Raw genomic sequence first — 24,633 nt, 5'->3', positions numbered from 1 at the left:
ATGAAGGGCTCTGCTCATGCAGCAATGCCTTCTTTTGGGGTTTCCTGGAGCTTCTGTGAGGATGTAGTGTTGCCCTGTTATTTGTGTAAATGTCAGATGTGGCATAGCCAAGACAAGGACTTCCTTGCAGTAGGATGGATAGGGCCCCATCAAAGACCGGGCACAAGCCCATCTGTGCCTGCTGAAAGTCTCATCCTGGGTTTTTTCTGTTTGGTGCAACGGTCTTAAAAACTTAAAGCCTCATCTCAGCTGCCTTATTACTGGGGCAAGCAAAAAACTGACATCTCTGAAGTAATTTCAAATCCCTGGGCACACTGCTGGGATCAGGGAGAGACAAATTTCATTACGGATCATTTTGATCATGGAAGTGTGACGCAAACAGAAATTGTTAAAAATGGCTGGAGATCCTGTTTGCAGCTGTCCCCAGGGCACAAGGCTGGCAACAGCTCTGCCATTCTCCCTCAGGTGTGATCTGCAGGGTCTTTCTGTAGGACTAGGATTTGTTCCTTTTGTTTCTTGACCTTTTCAGTGGCCAGGCTGCTGGTGACACTGAACTGTGTGGGGACCTGAACTAAGACCCACCAAACGCACTTCACAGAAGGACATCAAACTTCTGACCAAACCCATGTTGCTGGCCCAGACGCAGGAGGAAGCAATATTCCAGTTGCAATGAGAGATGTTGCATTTCCACGAAGAGTTTTCTTAAAAATCCACTCAGGAAGTATCTTTTTGATGTCTTAGGCTTTTATTTTGGGGAGTAGTTCTTTACCCTTCCCCTGCCTGGACACTCAAGTGCATGGGGAATGTCTCGGAGAAAATTGCTCTGAAAGAGACAGATCAAATGTGTGTACTCTGGTCTTCCAGGAAACTTTTTCCTAAGGCATTACTGAAGAGAGATCAGGAGGAAGCGCAGTACAGAAAAGGGGAGAACAGGGTCTTACACCTCAAAGGGGATCCTGTTGTGCTACCCTGTCCTCGCAGCTTTCTAGCGCTTGGGCTTTCAGGTTGGGACATGCTTCTGTGCAAGCCACAAGCCACTCTCTCCGGTTGCATGCCCAGAGCGAGATAATACGTTTTCAGAGACAATTTCTGTTCTTAATGAGCCTCCTCAAAGTGCTATACTATCAGAGAGAACATCTCTGGCCTTCATTCACCTACTCAAGTGTCGGGAAAGTCACCAGCAACTCCAGGTTGCAGCTTTAATGCACTCTTAGCAGGTCACATTTATAACCCGGTAATCAATGCTGAGAGGTAATATGTTTTGCTTAATGAAATTTGTCTTGCCTTTTTAATACCAGAAGTGTAGTTAAATGCGTAGGTTACTGCTGTTTCTCCGTAAAGGGAATTAAGGTGCTGACACCAGGCAATTTTCCCTCCAGTCTTTTCCTTCCTCTAAAGACACTAGGAAAAAAATCCTCCACTATACATTTCATCATTCGTAGAAAGGAACTCTTGTCAGTTCATAAACACCAAGGGTCACAGAGAAACTGGCTCGCCAATGCCTGAACCACAAGTGCCTGGGCACAGGGAGGCTGTACCGGGAGGGAAGTGTGACATTATATTTACCTTACCAAATGTTCAGTAATGTGCTATGTGCTACCAGTGGGGAAAGACACTGAGTAGCTCTGACCCAGCCTATGTTTTTAAGTGATCTATTGGAGTTTTCTAATTCACTATTTGTATGAACCCACAGATCGTTGTCTGTTTCTTCCTATTTCTGTATTTTACTGTAATTCCAATCAGCCCTAATCCTGAGCCAGAAAAAAAATCCAACACCACCAAACCCACCACCCCAGCCCAAACGCCAAACTCGGATAAAACTCATTCCTGGGAGAATTAGGCTTTCTCTTCCTACTTGTGATGCTTTCCAACATGTGATGTAGCCTGAAGTCAATGAGAAGTGCTTGGGAGGATGGGGCTTTGGGTGCTCGGGGGGTGCCGGACCGTGGGCAGAGCTGGGGGCTCTCCTTCAGTCAGCTTGCTGTGGAAAATGCCCATTACACAACCCTGGGAAAAGGTTTTTTTGGAAAGAGTTCCTCAAGAGACTGCTTTTACCTGGAGACTGGTTAGTGCGGTCGCTGGTGTGGTCTGACCCTGGCAGGGCAGTGGAAGCATCTCTGAGGAGGAAATTCTCCTCTGGTGAACTGTTTCATCTGCCTTCCTCTTTAGATGTTAAGGTGTTCCTAGGGATCTGGTGAGTGAAAATCCATGGGAATTTGAAAGCTCTCCTGAATCAATATTGATTCCTCATTCCCCAGCTGTTTTGATCAAACACTGTGGTCAGATCTCACTTCGTTATACTTCAGGAATGATTTTATTCTTTTGTTCCTGGAGACTCTTTCTGAGCGGGGCTAATGCAGTCCTTCACTTTGTGTGGCTGTTTGTATATACAGACTTCGTGGTAGGCATATGATTTTATTGTGACTCCACACTCTTTCAAACCATGAATTTTTTGGGTTTGAGAGCTTTGCTTGTCAGCTGCCAGAAAGTAGTTCATGTTTCTCCTTTATCTGACCTGATTTCAGCTTTTCTCCGGAGATGTGAGATACTGAATGTTTTCTGTTGCAGCCAGGAGCTTCCACCCATGATTTTCCAGAGCCGCACAGTGGGCACTCGGATCCCTGCGGGGTTCGGGAATGCTCCAGGGGGAAGTTTACACGAGAAGGGGAGCGAGCAAAGCTTGGGGAAACGGGAGGTGCTTTGACAACGTGGGCACAACAGCAGGATGGGTGGAGGGGGGCACAGGTTGATTTTATTTTGAGCTGAGCCCTGCGGAAACAGCATGTCGCTCTTCAGTTCAGAGCACAAAGTGCCGTAGTTGTCCTGCTCCGGCCAGCTGGGATGGCCGTGGGCACAGGGCTCCTGCCCTCGACAGGTTTTGATGAGGTGCCCCAGAGGTTGACAAGTGATGAGCATCTTTACATCTCTGTAGCTACCTGAAGCACTGCAGGTAGATTCAACTGTACAAACATTTTATTTCTGTGGGAAAAAAATTTGGTTATGAATTTTACAAAGGCTGTGGTGTGAGGTTGGAGAGGCATTCCTCGAAATTTTGTGGAGTCTGCTTTGGGACTTGTATTTATCAATCACAGCCGAGGAGGGTGGCAAACCTCATTTTCTCAAATTCTAGAGTTGAAAAATAAATGACCTTGCAAGTATTTCCAATTTATATTTTATAGAATTTTTTAATTTTGTGCGGCTTGGTGATTGTTATTGGACACATTTATTATAGGCAGTAGGTTAATGAGATACTGTCAAGTGGTTTGGAATGAAAACTCGAACCCTTCAATTGGTTAGAGTATGGGGGGGAGGGGGGGAAGTTGTTCTCTCTTTTTGTCTTCATTTCAAACAACTTCATAAAAATACTAGTTGGGCACGCTACAAACGAGGACAGCGTGGTCCTTCCCACTGCCCGGCTCTGGCACAGCGGGCACATAGTGAACCGTAGGCTGTTTGCTGCTGATGCCCTCCGGCCAAAGGGCGGGAGCTCCTGCAAATGCCGTCACTGGTACCCTCAGTGGCACAAACCTCTTCCTCCACCTGAAGGTACCACTTTGAATCTTCTGTTTGCAGCCAGAGCTGGCACTAGGGTTTGAGCAAGCAGACGGCTGCCCTGCCTGCTCATGGCATGGCATTTGCCCATGGTTCTAGTAAATTTGTACAAACCTTCAAAACATGTTTGCACTTCTCTTTTTCAGTTTTTCTGGGTTTTGATGCATTAGACAATTTCACTTTTATACAAACACAATGATTTTGACAGCCTCAGAGAACAAGGAGAAAGGCTGAATCTCTTTGGGCGCAAAAGGAGAATACGCAGAGAGATGCTTTGGTGCAGTCTGTTTGACTCTGCGCTTGCATTTCAGTGCAGGTGAATCCCCTGGTCATCCCCGCACACGGGGTATCAGTTCACATCACATAGCTCTTAGCAATGGAACTTGTGAACGACATTCCTCTTAGAAGACGCTAAACCAGCAGCTCTGCACCACGCGCTCTGCAGTCCGCAATGAGTTTTTGAGGCATGGGTTCAAACCATGCAGCTTCCACACCCAGGTGTGGTGGGGACATTCAGGCAAGGAGACTAGACTAAATCTAATCCAAAATATCCCCCATGTCCCGCGTAGAGTGGAGATGTAGGGACCTCAGTACCAGCTGCTTTGATCTCTCCTGTTGTGACAAATTACCTGCTAAAGTAGGCATAGTTTGTGTGTACAGAAGTCACCTGGGAGTCCATGGACTCTTGTTTTTCAGTGCACAAACCAGGCAGTTGGCCCTTACAGCATGTGGGTAGGCACCTAATAACTCTGCCCATGAAAACTGTGAGAGGAGCTTCCACGTACCAAGAGCAGCACCTGCAGACCTCGCTGAGCAACCTGGAGAGGCTCGAACAGGGAGGACTCTGCTTCTCTTGGGCACTTGCCAGCGTAGGTTGTGAACGTGCCGTGCACGGGGAGTGAGCAATAAAGCCTTCCTAGACCTTTGATAAGACTGTCATCTCACTACAAAGCATTCCCTGTAGCCAGGAATGAAGTAATGCTTCCCGTCAGCATGCCAGTCCCTCCTTATCTCTTAGCAGCTAAATCTGGCTCCTTTACATTACTGGGAGCACAGGTGATGCAAACTTATGCCAGTTCTGAATGGTGTGGTTGGCCATTCTCATGCATTCTCCCTTCTTTCAGCTCCAGCGCTCATCGTTCGTTCATTCATCCCGCTGCTAAGGGTGCTGCATGGCAAGCCCAGCGCTTCTAGCTCCTGGGCTGCTTCAATTTTAGCTGACCAGGTGCCATAGAGGACTCTTCGTGATGCAGCTCTGCAAGTCTCCCACCACCCCACAGCTGTAGGGTGCTCAAATGCTTCTTTCAGTGGGCTGCTCGGGGATACTCTGCTGACACAGTTTGAAAAACATTGGCTCAAGTGTTTTGGAAGAGCTTTTGGCACAGGCAGGCTCTAGCGTGGTTTACAACACTGCAACAGGTTGGGAGGTGGTAGTTACTAACAAGAGGCAATCTGAACACTTCTGAAAAGCTGCAAACTGATTTTCACGAGCTGGCTGATGTTTCCATTGGACAAGCATCCTGCTGTTGCATGGTAAATATTGACAGCACAGTTGTGTTTCAAGCAGCTTTTACGATATTTCTGTTATCATTTTAACATAAGAGGCTGTGCTCTGGGCTTTGGGAAGCAGCTTGTTTTCCAGTTCTCGCACCAAACTCTTTGTAGGACCTTGGGAAAATCTTCAGAACTGATTGATTCTCCCTTCTGTGACAACTGGAGTCCTGTACAAGCTCCAGCACTAGCAGCCCTCGTTGCTCTTCAAGCCCATAGCTGGGAGGGGAGAACTGGAAGAGCAGCTGCCAGGCGTTTGCAGTCTCTCACACCCTTGGGCAACAAGGAGAACCCTCTGCTATTTGACTGGGTACTTCTGAGCGTGGTCAGGGCTGTTCTGTGTACTTCACACCGTATAAAGGTTTCTTGCTTCATCAGGTGTTGGGCAGAGGCTGTTTTGCTTTTGAGAAATAAGCTTTTGGAAAAAAAAAAAATCAGTAGAATGTCCAGTGCAAGTAAGTGGCTTTTATGTAAGCCTTTTTATTGTATCTATGGTGAGAGCAGGCTCCCTTTGCTAAATCAGCTATGGAGAAACAATGTATTATTTGACTTTGTCACAACAGTAATTGCTTTTTATTTTTAAGCTGAGCCCCCCAAACAGCTGGATTTTAGATTGATGTTAATTGCTTCCAAACTTGGCTTTATCAGCTTTAGTTTTCTCAGTTTGTTGCTGAAGGTATTTTTGTGGCTAGAAGTACTCTGAAAAATGCAGAGCCCTCCAGCAGTACTGTGTGGGGTTCATTAATCTTGTCTTGACTTTGAGAAATGAGAAGCAAGTTGAGGGAAGAAGGAATCAAATTGGTTGAATTAGTTGTGTTTGTTTTGAAGCAAAGAAAATATTCCATTATTTAACCCAGCTGCTGTTCCCAAAGTCCTCATACAGAGGCACAGTGAACATTATTTCTGACTACAGATGTTCTTGGTGATATGCCCTCTTGAGTCAGGTTGTGTTTGAGTGAATCCCAATTCTGGAGCTTTGCTGTGTTGCCCCAAGAGGCTCCTTTCTCCATGAATCACAAGAAGTGGTGCTGTTGATGGCTGGCTCTAAGATGGGTTTGTTTCCTAAAGCTGGTACGCTGGTAGGGTGGCTGACTGCAGAAAGAGGTAGAGAAGGTCTTGGGTCTCCTCTCCCCATCCAAACGTGGTGGGAAGAGGAGCAGTAGTCAGTAGTGGGAGAGAGAGGGACCCAAAGAGCTCCATCCCTGAACCCCTGGGAGGAGCTAAGGGATGTCCTGGGAGAGGAGTCAGTGTGCCCTCGGTCCCTGTGCTCCCCTTGGTTAGGACACTGGCAGCCGGCAGCGAGGACCGAGGGGGCCAAGAACTGAGCTGTGAGGCAGGATAGGCAGAAAACCGGGCCGAACGCAGAGGTGGCTCTTTTGGGCAAGGGGGAGACTGCGCTGAGCGGCTGGAACAAAATAAGTGTCTGATTTAATGACCCAGACTGGAGAATGGAAGGGTTTTAGGAAAGAGCTTGTGTGCTCCGAGTGCCCAGCTAGTGGGGATTCGTGGAAAGCAAACAGCTTAAGACTCCTTCAGCAGGTTGCAATATAATTGTTTATTCTTATATATATATATATATATATATATATATATATATATATATATATATATATATATATATATATAAAAGCTCTCTTCAAAATCTCTTCAGCTTCTACACTTTGAGTCATTAAATGATTGTTTATCTCAACTTCTTTGATCACATTTCTGTTTAGGTGAGAAATACCAGGCTAAAACGTCATTTAACAGGCCAGAATCAGTGTAGAGCACTCTTCTTTTCCTAGTCCCCTTTCTAAGGGAAGATCAACTCTAATCCTCCTGTAAGACCTGCTGCATCCATCCAGAAAGGTATTTGTTCACGCATTTCTGTGGAGACAGACATACTGATTGAGAAGATTTTCTACAGATCCCCATCTTTCCTGCCTGTGTCCCCCAGCCAGGAGCGGTGCCGCGATCAGAGGAGCGCGCAGATGAGAGCTGAGTGTTTTTCATCCCTGGGTATACAAGTGATATAATGTCCTGTTCTGCTTGCTGAGCTGATGTGGATGAGCGCACTTTCTCCTAAGGATAATGACAGGCAGAACACACAGTGCCAGAAAAGAGCCAAGCAAAACCCTACAGATCCCTTATGGGGCAAAACTTAGCAGTATTCCTGTACGTCAGCTGTAGATATGACCATATATAAGCTTTGCTGTTGAACCAAATGAACCATTTTATAAGTAGCCCTTTGAAAGAAGGCCAGTTTGTAGGGTTTAGCCGCTGCATGCCTGGCTGCTTCCCGGGGATGCCAGAGTTCTTGGGTACAGAATTCACGGGGAATTTCTGAATTCACAGTGTTGCAGAGTATTTCCCCATCTGCAAGAGGAGGGGCTAAGCAGGAGGGCACAGGGAAGCAAGGCATGGCGTAGAGATTCACTTTCATATTTTTGTGCTACTAACCAAAAATACTGGGTAGCCAAAAGGGCCCTGCAAAAAGAGTTCTCTCTGCCAGATCCGGCGTACAGCCCGGGCACAGCTCAGCAGGAGCGATAGGTGTTATCAGCCTGGGTACTTTTCATATTGCTCAACTTTTTTCTCAGTTTCTAGGGAAACACTTTATAGCACTATATTTATCGGAACGTCTTTCCAAACACCTCCGCCAACACTTAATTAATGGCATTTTTAAGCCTGACTCCAGCTTCTGCAAATTAATAGCGTGTTCCTTTACAGCAGCTGTGGAGCAAGTGAGAAATATATCTACTCTCTGAAATACATTCGAGGGTGCAGAGGCAGAGGGGCAGCTCCACCATTTGTCTGTGTGTGCTGAGACCCCCCCCGGGAGGTAGGGCCGTCATGCACTTCTGCGATGTTTCACTTGGCTTTTATTAGTGTGCCCTGAGCAACCTGCACAGATGAGAATGCCCTTGACAAAGAGCTGGGCTGCAAAAATTAAATTTTTGGTGTCTTTCAGCACAGCCTTTCTGTAGCTTCAGTGTCTCTGCACAGCGTGGCAGCTAGCGAAGATCTGGAAGAGGCTGTGGAAGGCTGTTAAAACAGTCCAAGCCTGGGATATCCCGGGGCAGACCCGACTCTAGGGCTTGGAAGAAAATTGGCAGGTGCCTTGGAAAGCAGCAGATTTCCCAGAGCAGGAAAATGGGCTGGACCTTGCTGCCAGCTTTTGCCCACACTGGCTGCATAGAAGGGCAAGGCTGGCAGCTGCGCCGCCAGCGGCTTTCCAGGACACCCTCCTTGACTTCTCTGGGTTGACTTGCAGCATCAGGCTGTCAAAATTCAATTTGTCACCATGTTTGGGATTTCCTGAGCCAGCCGTGCTCAGAGGTTGTGAGTTAGGAAGCAGGGAGGGGGTATTAGGATGTCTTGAGAGACAGGACTGCTGCAAAACTGGAGCTGTGCGGGAGGCAGGGGACCAGATTAGGCGTGTAAGGGTTAATAGGGCACCGTGAGTCATATTGGCAGAGCTGTGTTTCCTTATAGAACAGTCATGGTGTTGTGTCTCAAAACCAAAGGGCTGTAGGTGGAAATCTGATGGCTTTTGCTCTCCTCTCAGTGAGTTAAAATTCCCTGTGTTGCTTTTGGAAAAGTGCAGAAACAGTCCTGGGGTCCTGGGCAGACATCTGTTCTGGGAACGCTGTCTTGGGAATAGGGCTGTGAAGCTGAGATGCTGAGCGCTGTGGTGAGCTGTTACCTGCTCCAGATCCTGCTGCAATAGCGTGTGCAGCTGCAGAACGAGCCATTCGCTGCTTGGGAAAGAGCATTTCTACTATCTCGGATATGAAAGATGCCGCAGCAAAGCATTTTGCGCTATTTGCTTGGCCATGTGTCTAGGACCTGCTGTCGGGGAGTATAAATGAGCGTTGATAGACTACTGCCTTGGAGCAGAGTGCATCTACAATGCAGATAAATGTGCTCCTCTCCTTACCTAGTTCAGTCTTTCCACTGTTTATTTTGCCCTTACGGTGCTGTGGCAATGAATCATCGATGATGTGACTCCCCGGTCTGGCAAACAGTCATGGGTCTGAACCTCAGTCACTGTCTGAACTTACTGTCTTGCCCCATCTGTTAACCGAGGACTTGCCATCACGCGTCCCCTGAGCAGCAGCCTCTGCCTCCCCGAGGTCAGAACATTAAAATTGGCCATTGTCTGAACACAAGCTTTGCCACCTGATGGACAGGAACCCCGTGGAGATGAAGGTTTCAGGGAGTCTTTGGCTGTTTGGGGGTTAATCCATTGTAGGGCTGGTGATCTTTTAAAAAAAAAAAAAAAAAAAGCGGGGGGGAGGGGAGATGGGACAAGAAAGCAAATGAAAAAAAACAAGTCAAAAAGCAAAACTCCAACTCGAGGCATGCTGAGAAATGTAGCAAAGCGATGGGTTCGTCCTCATCCCACGGGGAGACAAAGTGACATTAGTGCTGTGAACTGCTGGACTCACATTTGCAAAGGGACCTGTGAAGAGACAATTTCAGCTCTTGTGCTTGTATCCCTCAGGAGAAACAAGGAACTGGAGGCCACGCTACCTTTAAGCACATGCATAGGAGGTGGTCTGCCTGTTGCAGGTGACTCTTTGTAGTCGATGCAGTCTCAGCGCTCTCTTCGGTCAGTGAAAGCTTAGTATGACCTTACTCAACTCAAGTCCTTCCCAGGATTTGATGCCTGGGCTGCAGGGAGAACTTGATCTCATGCTTCTATTCCTCACATTTGAGGAATAGTAAATCTAAAACTTTAACAGAAAAAAGTAACCTTGCAGAAAAAAGCATTATAAACAGAATCTCAGCATTGGAGAGGGCTGCTGGGGACAGGAGCCAGGTTTCTGGCTCTGTGCTGGCATACCTGTGATAAATGGACCAGCAGCCCACCTTTCGACTGCCCACTGGCATCGCTGTAAGCCTAGAGGAGTGAAGGAGAAAGAAAAGGGCTCTGCTTGCTGCTAGTGAGGGGTGGGACGGGGTGAGCAGGATGCTGTTAAATATCTGGCTATCGGTCTGTTGATGGGTCAGGGTGAAGGGGAGAGAGTGAATCGAGCAGGGCCTCTCCCTTCCCCGGGCGCATGAGCTCACGCCTGCAGGAGAGCGGAGGAAACATGTTGTGACTGCTTTGGGGTCGTGTGTGTCTTCTGTCACCCCTCCCCAGGTTGGGCACTTACCTCATAGCTCAGCACAGGGTATTTCTACTGAACCGTAGACACAGACATTTTCCTTGCTTTTCCAGTGCCTCCAAAGCTTTAATGCACCCAGAATCTGCTTGTTTATTCACAAAGTGACTTTCACAGCCCAAGCGCCCTCCCTGTGGGAATATTGGGTCACTGCTCCAGCAGGATACCAGGCAGACATAAAAGCAGATCCCAGCAGTTACAGCGCTGGGCAAGAGCACGTCCTAATGACTCTGATTCTTGTTTTAAAAAAAGTCAGTTCCAGAAGTCAAATGTGTGTAAACAAATTGCTTCACTTAGTCCTCAGTTCCTTAGCCTAATCACAAGCTCCCAGTTGGCTCCTAGAACTCAGAAGATGTTTTTTTTTCCATCTCCTTATCTCCAGAGTTATGTCTGTTGGCATTTAAGTTCTGTTCAGCTTTGCCTTTGAAGGTCCTTCAGGCCAGGACCTGAAAGCACGAAGTCTAGTTGTTTCCAAAGCTGCCTTTCCACACTGCAACCATAAGGCTGTGGTGATGGGCCAGCTCATTGTCAGTGGACTAGTCTGGAGATCTGTCCAGGTCTTGCTCTTCTCAGGAACTTCCTGAGAGCTCTGAGGATTTATCTGAAAACAGGCTGTCATCTGCTCAAGAGGAAGTGTAATGGGAGAATAAATAAATCCAACAAAAGAAGGCAGGCCCTGGTTCATGTTAATTTGGCCAAGACATTCTCGGGACTGAGAGCCGAGCGGTGAGGTGGCTGCCCAAGAGCTGTGATGTGTTTCTGAGTAGACTCAACTGGGTTCTCGGGTATTTGGAGGACTAGGGCAAGTAGAGGATTTCACAGGAGTCCAGACAAATTTTGAGTTAATCTGTGGAAAGGAGACGGTGGGAGGCGTGGGCTGTTCCCTTTCCAGCCTCTGCCAGAGAAGCTTCTTTGGGGTTGGTGCATCTTCTTTGCTGGTAGAGATCCCTGGAAAATAAATAGACTGCCTTACTTCTTCAGGGATTAAACTGCTTTTGTGGTATTTTGGGCCATGTTAAAGAGGAAAAATGCACTACTTTTTTTTTTTTTTTTTTCCCTCCTCCATTCCCAAGCAGCTGGAATAGATTTGGTCCCATTACTGCCATTATTTGCAATTTCCATTTTTATGGGCCATAATGGGGATGTGATTCTCAGGCAGAGCTGGCAGCTACAATGAAACGTGGGAGTTTTATTTCTTGCAATTCAGCTACTGTTCAGTATGCTTCCCTGGGCCCAGCAGATCGGGGTCTAGTCCAATACAGGCACCTAGTGTTTTCGTATTGCTTAGACTTTTCCCTCTAAGCCACACTCAGAGCCCTTGTTGATGCTGTCTTCCTGAAGCAATGTGAGGATCTGTTTCTATAAAACCAAAGTATTCATTGGAGCTCAAAGCTGTTCGCTGATTCAGCTAACAGTGTCCCACACCTGAAATACCTATTAAAGTTAGTAACAAAGTTTAAGTGGACAGAAAATTAATCACAAAACAAACTTCCTGTACTCCTCAGTTAAAATGCACTGCACCAGCTTTCCAGAAATGTCATCAATTAAGCTTTTCAGTGTTTTGTGATTGGCAGGTCCTATTAGGTTTCCAACAGCCTTGGAGACCCCTAAGCAGAGAATTTAAGCGCAATGGGAACATACTTCCCTGGTTACCCCTGGATGAGCATCCCAGCTGCTCAGCAGTGCCAGGGATCTCCTCCGACGAGGAATAAATTAGCCACAAAGACAAATGGGTGTTGTAGGCTGTTGCCTCTTGGTTTTTGGTCTTTTTTTTTTTTTTTTAGCTTTGTGCCTCTATGCTTGGTCAGTCTCTTCTCTTACATACACTTTTCCAGGTGTATGTAAGATGCTGGGTGCAGGCACCTTACCTCTTCCTTTGTTGTTTGTCTCAAAACTTTACAAATAGGGCCACATGATACAGCCAACATGCCCAGTCTTTCTTCCTCCGTGAGCTTTTAAACCCCCAAACTGACCACGTGTTTCTGCTCTGTTTTGTCAAATACCAGTTCTCCAGGTCTTTGGTTGTTTCCATACGTGTGTGGGGAGCAGGTTTTAATTTCCAGTAGGGCTCTTCCATTTTGATATGCAGCCTCGTGGCTTGTTTTCAGATGTAAAGAACCTATCATCTGATGGTGCTGGCCCTTGAATGGGAACACCATAAGCAGTATCATCGTGGTGCTGGTGGCTTTATCTCTCTCCCCTTGAGCTTTTCTTCCTTTCTCTTTTTTTCCCTCACAGTTCTTGGATGAGTTCCCTCAGTCAGTGACAGGGAAAATGATAGACCTGCGGTATCCAGCATATCAGGGTGTAGCTTATTAGCAAGTGGTCAGTTATCAAACTGAAACAAATTTTTAAATCAGCCTGCAGTGAGATGACTGGGAGAGGCAGCGGGTAGCTCCCAGTTATGGATCAAACTTGAAGTTTGTAGGACCTGTGAGTGGAGAGTCCGTAGCTGATGCCATCAAGAAACCTCTAGGTCATGTCACTCACTCCCTTGTGGGGAAGAAGGTCTCTCCCTTTGCACTGCTCTCACCTCCAGGAATGGCTGTTTCTAGGAATCTTTGTCAAGGGCTTCTGCAGACGAGCACAGTGAGACGTTCCTCCTGGAAGCTCTTGTACTTGTTAGCCAAAGGAAATCACAAATGAACAAACACTTCCAGAGCTTCTGATGCTGGCCTCAGAGAAATGTGCTGGTAGCGACTCCTGGGTGGGATCTGGGTTGTGTCTGAGCCGAGTGTCTGCACTCACCATCTACAGAGCAGTCCCAACTGTTTGCTTTTCCTCTGTCCTGCTGCTTGCCCAGGTTGATATCCTTGCTTGTTTATTTGAAGTGAGAAATGTGATGCGGCTTTTGTGGGGAGTATTCAGAACATGCGCTTAGCTGGGGACATAGGAGGAGGTTTAAATAAAACAAGAAACTTAAGAGCTTTGTTCTTGAATCAAGGAGTTGCCGTGTCCTTGCTTAGAAAGGAGACACCTATCTGGAGCCTAAATACAAAACTCAGGTTCGCACAGAGTGAGGTGATGAACACGCGCTCTGGGGGTGAAGGTTTCTGGCTACAACCTCTGGAATTAGCTTTACCAAGCTCTGGTCTTTATGGTAAAGCTCAAATTGAGGTAGCAGAGCTGGAAACACATAATATCTCTAAGATGACTTTTATTCCGCTTGACTGGTGTGTTTTGTGTCAGGGTACAGCAAACTGGTCGGGCAGTTCATAAATCGTGGCACTGGAGAAGGGACTAAGGAGACACACCATTCCCTGGGGCAATCACAAGGCAATCACTCGGATACTTCAAGGGGTGCACACCTTGGGAGCTGAACAGATGAACTCCACCATGCTGTGCCTTAAAAAAACCTCCTTGGGATGTACAGTCCTATGCTGCTTTCAAAAAAGAAGTGAAAGTACCTCTTCCTATGGTTTCGTAATAAACAAGCTGGGAACTGGTTTTGTGTGGCTCAGAACCACACGGGGTGTCTGGGGGTGTCTCAAAGAAAATGTATTCTAGAAATCAGTGTATTATCTTGTCAGTGCCAAGTCTTCCATTAGCAGGGGTAACAACAAGAAGCTCTTTCATTCCTCTAGATTCTTGAAACTGGGAAACTATCCAGGAAATATAGAAGTCGCACAGCCAATAGCTGCATTTGTCTTTTATTGTCCGAGGTGCAAACAAGCACTGGGAAAAGTCCACAGCCTGGATATTTTAATATACAGCCTGATGCCAGGACGCTTCTCATCTTGACTGAATGAGTCTCATTTATTATTTCCCTGGCTGCAAATACTGCCTGCAAGAGCAGGGCAGGACCTTCACGCTTTTTGATTCAAAGGTCTTGCAACTTCTAGGCTTTTGGCAAAGATGGGAACAAAGGTTTTCTCTGGTTTGAAAATGAGAACTCGGTACGGGAATACCAGTAAAGACTAAGAGCTGCCATTATGGTGGTTTTGGTAATGAGTTATCTTTGGGGAAACAAATGTGTGTGGACAGGACAGGGCAGGACTTACTTTTTCACTATAATAAGACAGGGGAGCAAATACTTTTAGCCCAGGAGCGGCAGCTGGCTTTTGAAGAGTAGCAGGCTGTGCGTGATCAGTCTCAGTGCACCCCAGGTTCGCGCCTAGTTATTGTAGGAGGCATCACACAGATTTCTGTGAGAAACCTGGGTGCTCCAAGTATGTTTAGCACAAGTCTAAACCTTGATTTTTCCAGCTCGCTCCCATGCCAGAGGAGGTTATGTCACAGACCTGCATCGAGTTACTCCCTGTTTCTAAACGGATGAGAGAAATTTGAGCTAGCTGTACGTGTAATGGTGATGTCGCTTATGTCTCTGCAAAGAAAAACTCTTCTGTATAATAACTGAATTACAAACATTCTTGTTCCAAAGTACATGCTAGACTCTGTCTTCAACATTTATGGAATATAGAAGTAAAGTGAATGATAATTAATGTAAATGCTGCTGGGAAATAAGGTGCTTTGTTCAATCAGATCTCCTGAGCATAGCTCTGCTGCATCTGTCATTTGAACGTACAGCCCGCTCTGTTTAAGACTTCTGTGTGGCATGAGGTAGGCAAGAGCCACTTATCTGGAAAGTAGAGGATAATCGCATTATTAAGATGGAACATACACCAAAAGTCAGGTTTACTTTTGTGTTTCTTTCATCATCGTCTGTTCTTCATTAAACTGACGTATAGTTTGGTAGATGCAGTGGGCTTACTTCTGAGGAACAATTATAATTAGGAACTGATCAAGACGTTTCTGATTAAAGGCATGTTTGATCTTGGGTTTTATTCAGCATTTGCAAAGGAGAAATGATGGTTACAACATCTCTGCTGCACTTTGTAGTGTGCCTAAAATCCTACCTATGCCTAAGGCAGAGATCTGATTTTTTTTTTTTTTTATAGCTGTGGAATATTTGGTACCCTCATTAAAATAAGTAGACCCTGTATATCCAAAAAGTAGTGTTATGTTTATGTGAAAATAAAAGGGGAATATTTGGCATGCGAAGGGTGGGTCATTGGGAGCCACATTTAAAAACTTGGAAATACATTGTAAGGAACAAAACACAGTGCCAAGGTCCTGCAAACTCCAGGTGGATGTGTAAGATTGCCATTTGGGATTGCACGGGGCTTTGCACAAGGGCTCTCCTGCAGTCATCGTTAGTGGATCCCAAACAGAGGAACTGCAGCAGCTGCCCTTCCTCCATGTAAATACCGTGAGCTTAATTGAATGCTAATTCCATAAGTTAATTTTAGCTTATATTTTAGGTGGCAGTCTAATGGTTTTTAAGGATCGTACTTACGTGCATCAGCCTTGCAGCAATATCCTGTCATATGTAGGGGTAAACTACCTAACACTTGATCTGCTGCTTGGGAAAGAGCAGAGCCAGGGTTTCATCCTTCATTGTATGAACAGTAGAGATGGATGTGGCTGCTGCACCCATCTAACTTCCCTGCAAGGGGAGAGGTCCTAAATTTAGGCAGTGCCTGGAGGGTCACCAGGTCTGCGTTTGTTTCCTACCTCTGTCGCACGTTTCCCATATAACTGCAAACTGCTCTCTCTCTCTTGAGGTCTTAGACCTTCATCTATGAAGATCATGATAAAGCAGCGCATTGCGCAGGATCAGTTTTCAGCCTCAGATCCAGTTTCCATCTAGAAAAGGCAAGAACTTTTGCTGGTGTAAGCTAAGGATATTGTATGGACCAGCAGAGAGCTCAGGGTTTTTCTGGGTTTGTTACTTGGCACCTCTCCCGCCTTGCCTGTCTGCCCGAACCCGGGCAGTCTCAAAGCCTGAGGTCCCTGCAGAACTGGAGCCATTGCTGTGGCCGCGGTGTCTCCTGAGGTCCCCCAGCGTCTGGCAGCTCCAGCACGCTCCCGCATGGGAGAGCGCTCCTCGCACATACTGATTGACTGCACAGCCTACACACGGCAATTTTTAAAACATTTAAATAGCCTGTCTTCTTTGCTTCATCTTGACAATTGATTTTAATCAGTATTATCAGCTGCTTAAAACACTTAATTCTCTGAAGCACTCTAGCATTCAGCCTCCAGGAGATACGTGGAGCGGAGGTGCAGAATCAGTGATGTTATCGGTAGTTTTGTCCAGGAGGAGGTGGCCTGAAGTCCTCGTTTCATCATTCATGATCCTACTTGGGCTGCTGCTGTTTGCAGCAGTGTGGTGCGTTTTCAGTTCCACACCAGTTTGTAGAAAGTTTCTGAGGTTCAAACCAGCATAAAAGGAGAAAACTTGGTCCCTTTCCACCCACCTCACCGATGCAGTTTGGTTAAAAAAAAAAAAAAAGCACTCAAATAAACTAATCATATGACTAAGTTATTTTGATACGTAGAATGCTGTTTATTTCTGGCTTGTCAATACTTTAATTAATTTCAATCTGTTTCTAAAACAGAAGTGAAGTACATAATTGATTTGAATCTGTTAGAAGTTGTCCTGCCATCTGCACAGTCTAAGGCGAAGCGGCGCAGGCAGTGTAGCATTTGAAGGCATTAAAAGAAATTATATGCTTCTGGATTAATGCTGACTTCTGATTGATATTTTTAGGTGGCAGTAGAAAAGAATAGGGTAACAGCTAGAAAGCCATAGATCAAATAATATCTTCTCTATTGTTAAGTCTCTATACTGAGACACGCGTTGTTAGGTTTACTCATAAAATAACGTAACTTGGTTTTTAAGAGTTTAACACTCAGCCTCTGCTTTTATGCCTAGGAATAATCAGGGGAGTAGAAAGGAGGAGAGGCAAATGACAGCTTATTTGTAGTTAAAGACCTACATGAAATGTCATGTCAGCTAGAGTTACACAGGGAAAAGCCGTGGCATAGTTGAAAACAGAGGACCGACTCTTCCATGTATTCCCCATACACTGAAGCCACTGAAATAAAGAAAAAAAAAAAAAAAAGCTCTTTTCTAGGCTACTGCTGCTCACTGATGTCTTCTTCAGTGAGAATTATGCATGTCCCTTGTTATGAAGTGCTCGTTATGGTCTCTGGCTTCCTCCAGGAGATGCTTCAGGTTGGCTCTGTGGGCAGCGTTATTCCTCTCCCGTTTGGAAATGGGCCATCCAGCCTCCTTTGTATCAGCTGCGCTCCTCTGCCCCCAAAACCAAAGTCGTCTTTATTCAACCCTTCCTCCCCTCTCCATCTCTCTGGCTCCCGCAGGAGTGTCTGTGCAGTGCCTGCGGTGCTCTCAGCGCTGAGCTGATTATTAGTGGTTTTTTCCCAGTGCAGTGGCAGGGAGGTCAGGGTGTCGCATGTGTAACGAAAACCAGAGGAGCAGTGTGCGTGGTCTTACCAACAGGACTGATCTATGCAGTTTAATTGCTGCATAAAATATGCAAAAGCGCTTGAGGTCATTTAGAAAAGTTGCGGTGTTTACAGGAAAGTAGAAATTGAGCTTGAAAAAATAATTACACTTTTTTTTCCTTCGCATTAATGACTATACAGAAGAGCCTTTTAAATATGTCCATATATGGGTTTTAAGAATTCATTCCACATCAGTATTTCACCTTTTTCGTTAAATGATTTCTATATTCCTACTAACCAACAATCATTTTGTCTGAATCTCATTTCCTCATAATAGCAAACCCATCAATCTCTGCTTTATTAAACGGGGAAGCATGCTTGGAAGCCAGAGCACTCAGCTTTGATCAAAGATGTTATGCAAACCATTGATTTTAATTTAAAGCAATATCCACTTCTTCCATTATTAACATCTTTGAATTACTGAGACTGAATAATTAACAAATATTCCTACTTGATGATAGATTATTCAAAAGGCAGATGTACCCCAGGTGAACATCCTTCCTGTGCCCCCAGGGATGCATATGCCTATTTAATGTTTCCCAGGGGAGCAATGCAACATGGCACGAGAGAAAAACTCTTTGGAGAGATCGCCTAAATGCTTCCGAAACTATTATCACAGCAAATGCTCCATAGCTAAGTGTGCCGGTGTTTCTGTTCAGAGCCCTGGGCTGTGGCCAGCCAAGTCAAATGATGCAGACCAGGATGCCACTGCTTTTAGGGCAGGGTTGCCTTTGTACACCAGATGGGAAATGTGGGCTTAATACATTGCCCTGCTTCCTGGCTGAAGCTGAAGCCCTCAGTCTTCAAGCAGGGCAACATCTGGTGAAATGTGGCTCAGTGCTGGCCTCCTTTGGCATTTCCAGAGATTGTTTTGATGAGCAAAACTCAAAATCTCTGTGCACCAACAAGACCTAAGGTGGGTAGTTCTCTTTGGCATCTGTTCTCTCGCACAGCTCTTTGCAGCTGATGAGGCTGGAAGGGATGGAGGTCTCTGTACTGGGCAATAAGCTTGTTCACTGAAGAAGGCATCTGACAGCATAGGGCAGATCTAAGTCTTCAGCTGCTGTTATGGTCCCTGTACTTCTTCACGAGCCCAAATGAGAGGATTGCCTTGAGGATCAGAGTAGTTATTCAAGGAACAGGACAAATCGCAAAGTTTCACTCCTCTGCACCTCCCTCCTAGGGATGAGGCCTCAGGGCACCCTGACACCAGCTGCCTTTCCCTGGGCAGCACAGCCTGAGAGCCAGCATCCCTGGAGGGGGTGGGGATCTCTCAGCAGACAGCCTCAAAATCCCGGAGATTCCCCTAAAAAAGAGCCAGCAGACTCGGTCGCCAGCCCCCCTCCCAATGCAGTGCGTGGTGGAGGGAGAAGCCCCGTCGGCGGCCGATGGCCAGCAGACCCCCCCGGCAGGGCTCGGGGTCGAGGGAGGTGTCTCTCCCCTCTGTACTTGCCGCAGAGTGCGGATGCAAGGTGCTCAATTAACGCAGTGATGAGAATTGTTTAGGAACAGCAGAAGGATGGGCAAAGCTCGATAAGACAAAGTATAAATCTAACTTGGCCTGGCTCTGTGTAAATGAAACCATCATCATCCTCTTTAGCACCGTGCCAGCGTGCGTGCGCTGCCATGCTTGCACTGGAGGAGAAGGAACATCTTTTGTACGGCGCTATGCAGTGCGGTTTGACATTTTGTCTCACAGATGCAGCCACGGAGCAATGTTAGCCTATTGTGAGGGATTATTTAGACAGGTAAAATTACAGCTCAGCAGTGAAGGTGCCTTTGATCCCGGCATCCCCATTGTTTCTGAGGCTTTTCGTCCCTCCCAGTACCCAGCTAGCAGGCCTGTGCCTGAGACCTGCCTTTGAAGATGTTTCTTTGCCATTTCCTTTTAATTTCTGTCTTCTGCTGATGGATATTATTAATGAAGGCTCTGGCATTCAGTTGTACTCAAAATGCTGATGTTTGGGAAGTGTCTGACCTTCCCCAGCCATGCAGGAGCCATCTGCAGGCAAGTGGTGGGCCTTGAGGAGGGCAAGTGGTGGGCCCAGAGTGGTGTGTGTGGCTGCAGCAGAGGAGAATCGCCTTGTGCATCCCACTGTGCATGGTGCCCACGGGGAAGGACCAGCTCCTGTGTGCTCATCCTTCTCCACAGGACTTTGCTGCAGTGCGGGTTCATGTGTCAGCAGCTCCCAGCTTCCTGCCTCCCAAAATCTCCAAGGCTGGGCTTGGCTTCTGGGGAAAATGAGGTCTTTCAGGTCGGATGTATGTGGAGATGGATGGGAGAGAGGGAAGGAGTGATAGGACGAGGGGAAACGGGTTCAAGTTACGTCAGGGGAGGTTTAGATTAGATATTAGGAGACATTTTTTCACTGAAAGGGTTATTAAACATTGGAATAGGCTGCCCAGGGAGGTGGTGGATTCACCATCTCTGGAGGTGTTTAAAAAAAGGGTAGATGGGGCACTGAGGGACATGGTTTAGAAGTGGCTCTTGTCAGGGTAGGCTAAAGGTTGGACTCGATGATCTTAAAGGTCCCTTCCAACCTCAACAATTCTATGATTCTATGAGTGACATCCTACTCTAGGAGCAGCCATGTCGCCAGTGACCAGTTCTGTAGGGTGGCTTGGGATTTTGGTGTTACAGTAAGGAATTAGATGACAATTACCTTTAGTTTTGAGGGAAGAATCTCTGTCTGCAGTTTGGGGTGGTCACTGGAGATTGAGACGCGCAAAAACTGATGTCATTTGCTTGATTTTGCATTTAGCTTGTTATTATGAGACCAAGGAGGAAAGCTGCCCGAGACAGTGTTCACTGTGCCCTGAGAGTTTGAGGACGAGTCCAGAGAGAGGAACGCAAAGAAATCCACCAAAAGCTGTTAAACACAAGCACGCTGTGACACTGACCTTTGCAGCAAGGGAGGCGCTGCTATATGCATGTAGGCGTTTCATCTCCTACGGGCCACTGTCAGACAGAACGATGGATGAGGCAGATCCTTTTGATCGATAGGGATTTTTTTCTGTCAGATGGGAGGAAGTATGACTGGACCAGTGTAGGCAAATTGCAGGCAGCAATTGCAGTGTAATTGCAAGAACTGCAGACACAAAATCCACTCGTTGCAAGAGTTGTCCAATTACTAATGACCCAAGGTGTCAGGAAGCGGTGCTCTCCCATAAAAACTGGGAAAGCCACATTTAGTTCAGACAGAGCCTTGTCAACATTTCTGAATGCACGGAAGGATTTGTCCAGCGCTACCAGCTTCTTGGAGCCTTAATTGCCGTCATTGAAGTTGTGCTAAATTCAGTAGACGACTCTTTTTAATTAAGCACAAACTCTTTCAGGTGCTAAATAAAAACACATCTTGATTAGCCTTTCTCCTATCTTAGCATCTATAATTGGCTTGCAGAAAAATAAGTGTCTGGGTGGATGAAGACCCGTGGCTATATCTGACCCCTTCAGTGTAACCCCAGAGACCTTCCTACGTTAAGCAGGAGTGGATTTACTGACACTGCCACAAAAACGGCAGGGCAAAAGAAGCAGTGGTGCCTTTGCCTCTGGGCTGGGATCATTCATTCCAGCACAGGACAAAGCCCGCTTCCTTAGCGGGTACCCTTCGTCCTGAGCCACCCGTACCCCCTCTCCTGGCCCACTGGTACCCCAACAACCCACCTCCAGAGGGACGCATGTCTGTCAGCGTCTGGATACACCCAACTGCCCACTCTGTGTGACATTTATTAATCTCTTAGTTTTAACACGGGAGGTTATCTGGAATTAAAAGCTACCTGTGCTCTCACAGGTGAGAAAGCCCTACTTGGCATATGGACATACATTTATGAAGCTAGAATATGCAGTTTGCTTGGACCTCTTTCTTATTGTAGCCAGATAATTGCACTTGGTTTTGAGCCTTCATATGTCTGCCTAGTGTTGAGTTTTTCTATGAAACTAGTTCGTGTCCAGGGCATCTCCTTTCCTTTTCTTTATTTGCTCATAAACATCCTCTCCCATCAGGGTGAACCTATACCAGGTGATGTATTTCCTTGTAGAACATTGAAAATCAAGGAATTCCTAAGATATTGTTCCTAACCAATATGAAAATTCCAAGTTGAGCAGGCTGCGACCTGACCCACTGCTGTGTCTGGTAGTGGGCAAAAAAGTCATACTCGAAGTGGTATCGTTTTTAGGGCCAAAAATGGAGATCGTGATTAAGTGGATGTTCCGCAGTGCAGGCTCTGGGTGAAGTCAGTTGCTAGAAGCTTATTAACACGGCACAGGTAGCGGAGGCAGGACTTCAGCAGCCTCTAATCATTTTTAGCTTTGCCAAAATCAGGAGAATTCAGTGAGATAAAGTGTAAAAGTCTGCAATGTGTTTAGTAAGTAAAAGTGACCCCAGCGGAAGTCAAAGTAAAAGAGAATAACAGTTCAATTTTCCAATTACCTGAACAATCTCACAACGTTAATCCTGGGTGCCGAATGCCAGCTCCGTACGCTGTGAAGAAATTTCCCTGATGAATTAGTGTCAACTGCTGCTCTTAATGCCAGTTTATTTCTAGCCACACTTGATAACACGAACCAACACCCGTTCTCATCCACATAACGTAATAGGGAAAGCAGGCAAAGGTTTAGGGTGTATTTTGTTCTGGATAAATAATTAGAAATAGCTTTAAAGGAAAAGTGGCTCAAAATTTTGTAATACGACCAGTTTTATGAGGAACTGAACACTATTTACTGCATCTGTATATTACCTTCCTGCTTTGCAGGCTCCGAAAAAAAAACCCACTCTTTTTTTTAAGCATTTAACAAGATATTTGTAGAAATGCAGACTTAGAATATGTCCAACACTGTGTTTTAATGTTATTCTTCCTTTTCTTTTTCATTCTCTTCATTAACTAAAAGAAATTATTGCTGTCAGGGTAGGGAGGAATTGGGTGCTTCCTTTTAAAAAAAATTTATTTTCTCTTCCCAAATTCTAGGCAAGTTATCAAGTGAAAAAGAAAAAAAAAAAAGCCAGACTGCCTCTTGTTTTGTGGCATAAAGTGAAGGGAAGAGAGAACAAGGGAAAAGATTATGCACAAGGTTTCAAAATTCAAGATGTAAAATGCTCATCTTGAGGAAACCCTTGGGAAAAAATAGAAAAACAAAAGGAAAGAAAACCAAAATACTTCTGCATAGAAGATGATATTATTTTTGGGGGTGAAAAGAGAATGCAAATGTGTTCAGCCAGAGGCTCTGGATTGGAAGGGACTTTCAGAAATCACGCACAGTTCACTCCAGATCTCAGTAACGGGCTCCTCCACCGTACGCGTTGGCTTCTCCACCCCTGGCAGACCTGGGTGGCCACGGGGGCTGCAGGTAACCTCCGCCTGCGGCCTTTCCGCTGCCTCACAGCTTTCCCCATAAATATGAAATGCAATTTGTTAATGCTCCGGGTGGGAAGGCAGCCTCGCGGCACCGGTGGTGGGGATGCTGCTCTCGCGTTTGCCAAAACAAGCGCTTCTGCCTGGCACCTCGGCATTGCCCGGGCGATCCCCTCCCAGCCAGTGCAGCTGCACCTTCTTTTCTTTCCTTTTCTCTCTTTTTTTTTTTTTTTTCTGTGTGCTCCCCAGTTCGAGTGAGGGCTTCGGCGTAGCGGAGAAGATCGTGCTGCTCACCTTCATCTCCGCCGTTATACTGATGGCCATCCTGGGGAACCTGCTGGTGATGGTGGCCGTGTGCCGGGACAGGCAGCTCAGGTGAGCCCACCCAGCCACCCGCTGCCCTTCTGCGGAGAGGCACAGGGGAAAATCCCCACCTAAAAAGCCCCGTGCCCCCAGTTGAGGGCATAAACTGCCGCGATGAAGGGTTTTTCTGGCCGGGTGTTGCACCACCACAATGTCAGACCTTCACACTGGCCTCAGTGCATCCCCACTCGGATCACTTTAGTATCCATCCTCTACGTTTTTAGCACTCTCAGTGTGAAAAAGCAGATAAATCAGTGAAAAATAGATCTAAGCAGCAATTCCTTGGAAAAACAGGTTGGCCTCTACCCCTTTTCCATCTCAAATTTCCTAACAAGCCCATCAAAAAACCACACATATCAAGGTCCTGTTGCAGTTGTGCTGCTCTGCCACAGCTTGGCAAATGCTGCCAGTGATTTGGGGCGGTCACAGGCAAAACTCCCGCCTCGAGGCTTGCTGCTACCCCTGGGAGTTGTCAGACCAGCCTCAGGAGCAGAGTGAGATATTCAACAGCCTCTATTCATATTCTGCGTGGGATTTTTAATGGATTTAATTCTATTTTATTGTTATGATTTAAAAAGTGCTCTTCAAGTTGAAATTACAGCTTCAGTCTAGATTCTTCTCAGTGCTTTCTGGAAGGATTTTCTCAATTTACAAGTTAAAATAAAATCCCCCTCCTCCACTCTAAACTCTCTGATGCAAGCTGTGAGGCTGAGCCCCATGCAGAGGCCTGTGAGCATCCATTTGCCTCTTCTGCGTGAGCAGTAAGATGCATTTATGCAGGCAACATGGTGGATATTTAGCTGTGAAAAACAGGAACAAGCTCGGGGTAACAATATAAAGTGAGGAGTACATTAGAGAGGACCTTTCAGTGTGATGGGGCAAATCAGACCCAAACACAAGCTGAAATCTCGGTCCACATGTAGAGGATGCTGGACCGAAACTATCACACCCTAATTTTGTGATCTGTCTTGCAGGAAAATCAAGACCAATTATTTCATTGTTTCCCTTGCCTTTGCGGACCTGCTGGTGTCAGTGCTGGTGATGCCGTTTGGAGCCATTGAGTTGGTTCAGGACAACTGGATCTATGGAGAGATGTTCTGCCTGGTCCGAACATCCCTCGATGTGCTGCTCACCACAGCGTCAATCCTGCACCTCTGCTGTATCTCGCTGGACAGGTATGAACAGAGGAGCATAGAGAATGATTGTAGGTGCTTTAAGTTTCTTCGGTGTTGTTGCTTGTCAGCAGTAGCCAAGGGGCGAAAATGAACCTGGTGGGAACAATAGAGCAATAAATCTCTCTTGGTAGCTGATTTTGGAGAGAGGTCTCTGAATCCTTATCGGTGTAGGAAAACTTTGA

General features: G+C 46.3%; 1 protein-coding gene across 5 annotated transcripts in view; it reads left to right on the top strand.

Annotated features, from left to right (window-relative positions):
* The window catches only part of HTR4 (5-hydroxytryptamine receptor 4), a 139,321-nt gene that overhangs the window by 41,160 nt on the left and 73,528 nt on the right, over positions 1 to 24,633 (top strand). For 2 of the 5 annotated variants that reach the window (XR_010072868.1, XM_063348679.1), the window contains exons 1-2: positions 22,869 to 23,288; positions 24,251 to 24,451. Coding sequence is in view for 4 of the 5 variants with exons in the window: in XM_063348679.1 (XP_063204749.1) it covers positions 23,020 to 23,288; positions 24,251 to 24,451 (470 nt within the window). In the remaining variant the exon portion in view is untranslated. Of the gene's footprint in view, positions 1 to 22,865; positions 23,289 to 24,250; positions 24,452 to 24,633 lie in introns of those variants that run through there. The other 3 variants (XM_063348680.1, XM_063348678.1, XM_063348677.1) reach the window with 3 other exon arrangements.

Source organism: Chroicocephalus ridibundus, chromosome 11 (genome assembly GCF_963924245.1).
Source record: "Chroicocephalus ridibundus chromosome 11, bChrRid1.1, whole genome shotgun sequence".
NCBI classification, from domain to species: Eukaryota; Metazoa; Chordata; class Aves; order Charadriiformes; family Laridae; genus Chroicocephalus; species Chroicocephalus ridibundus.
This window is presented reverse-complemented; position numbering and strand designations above follow the sequence as displayed.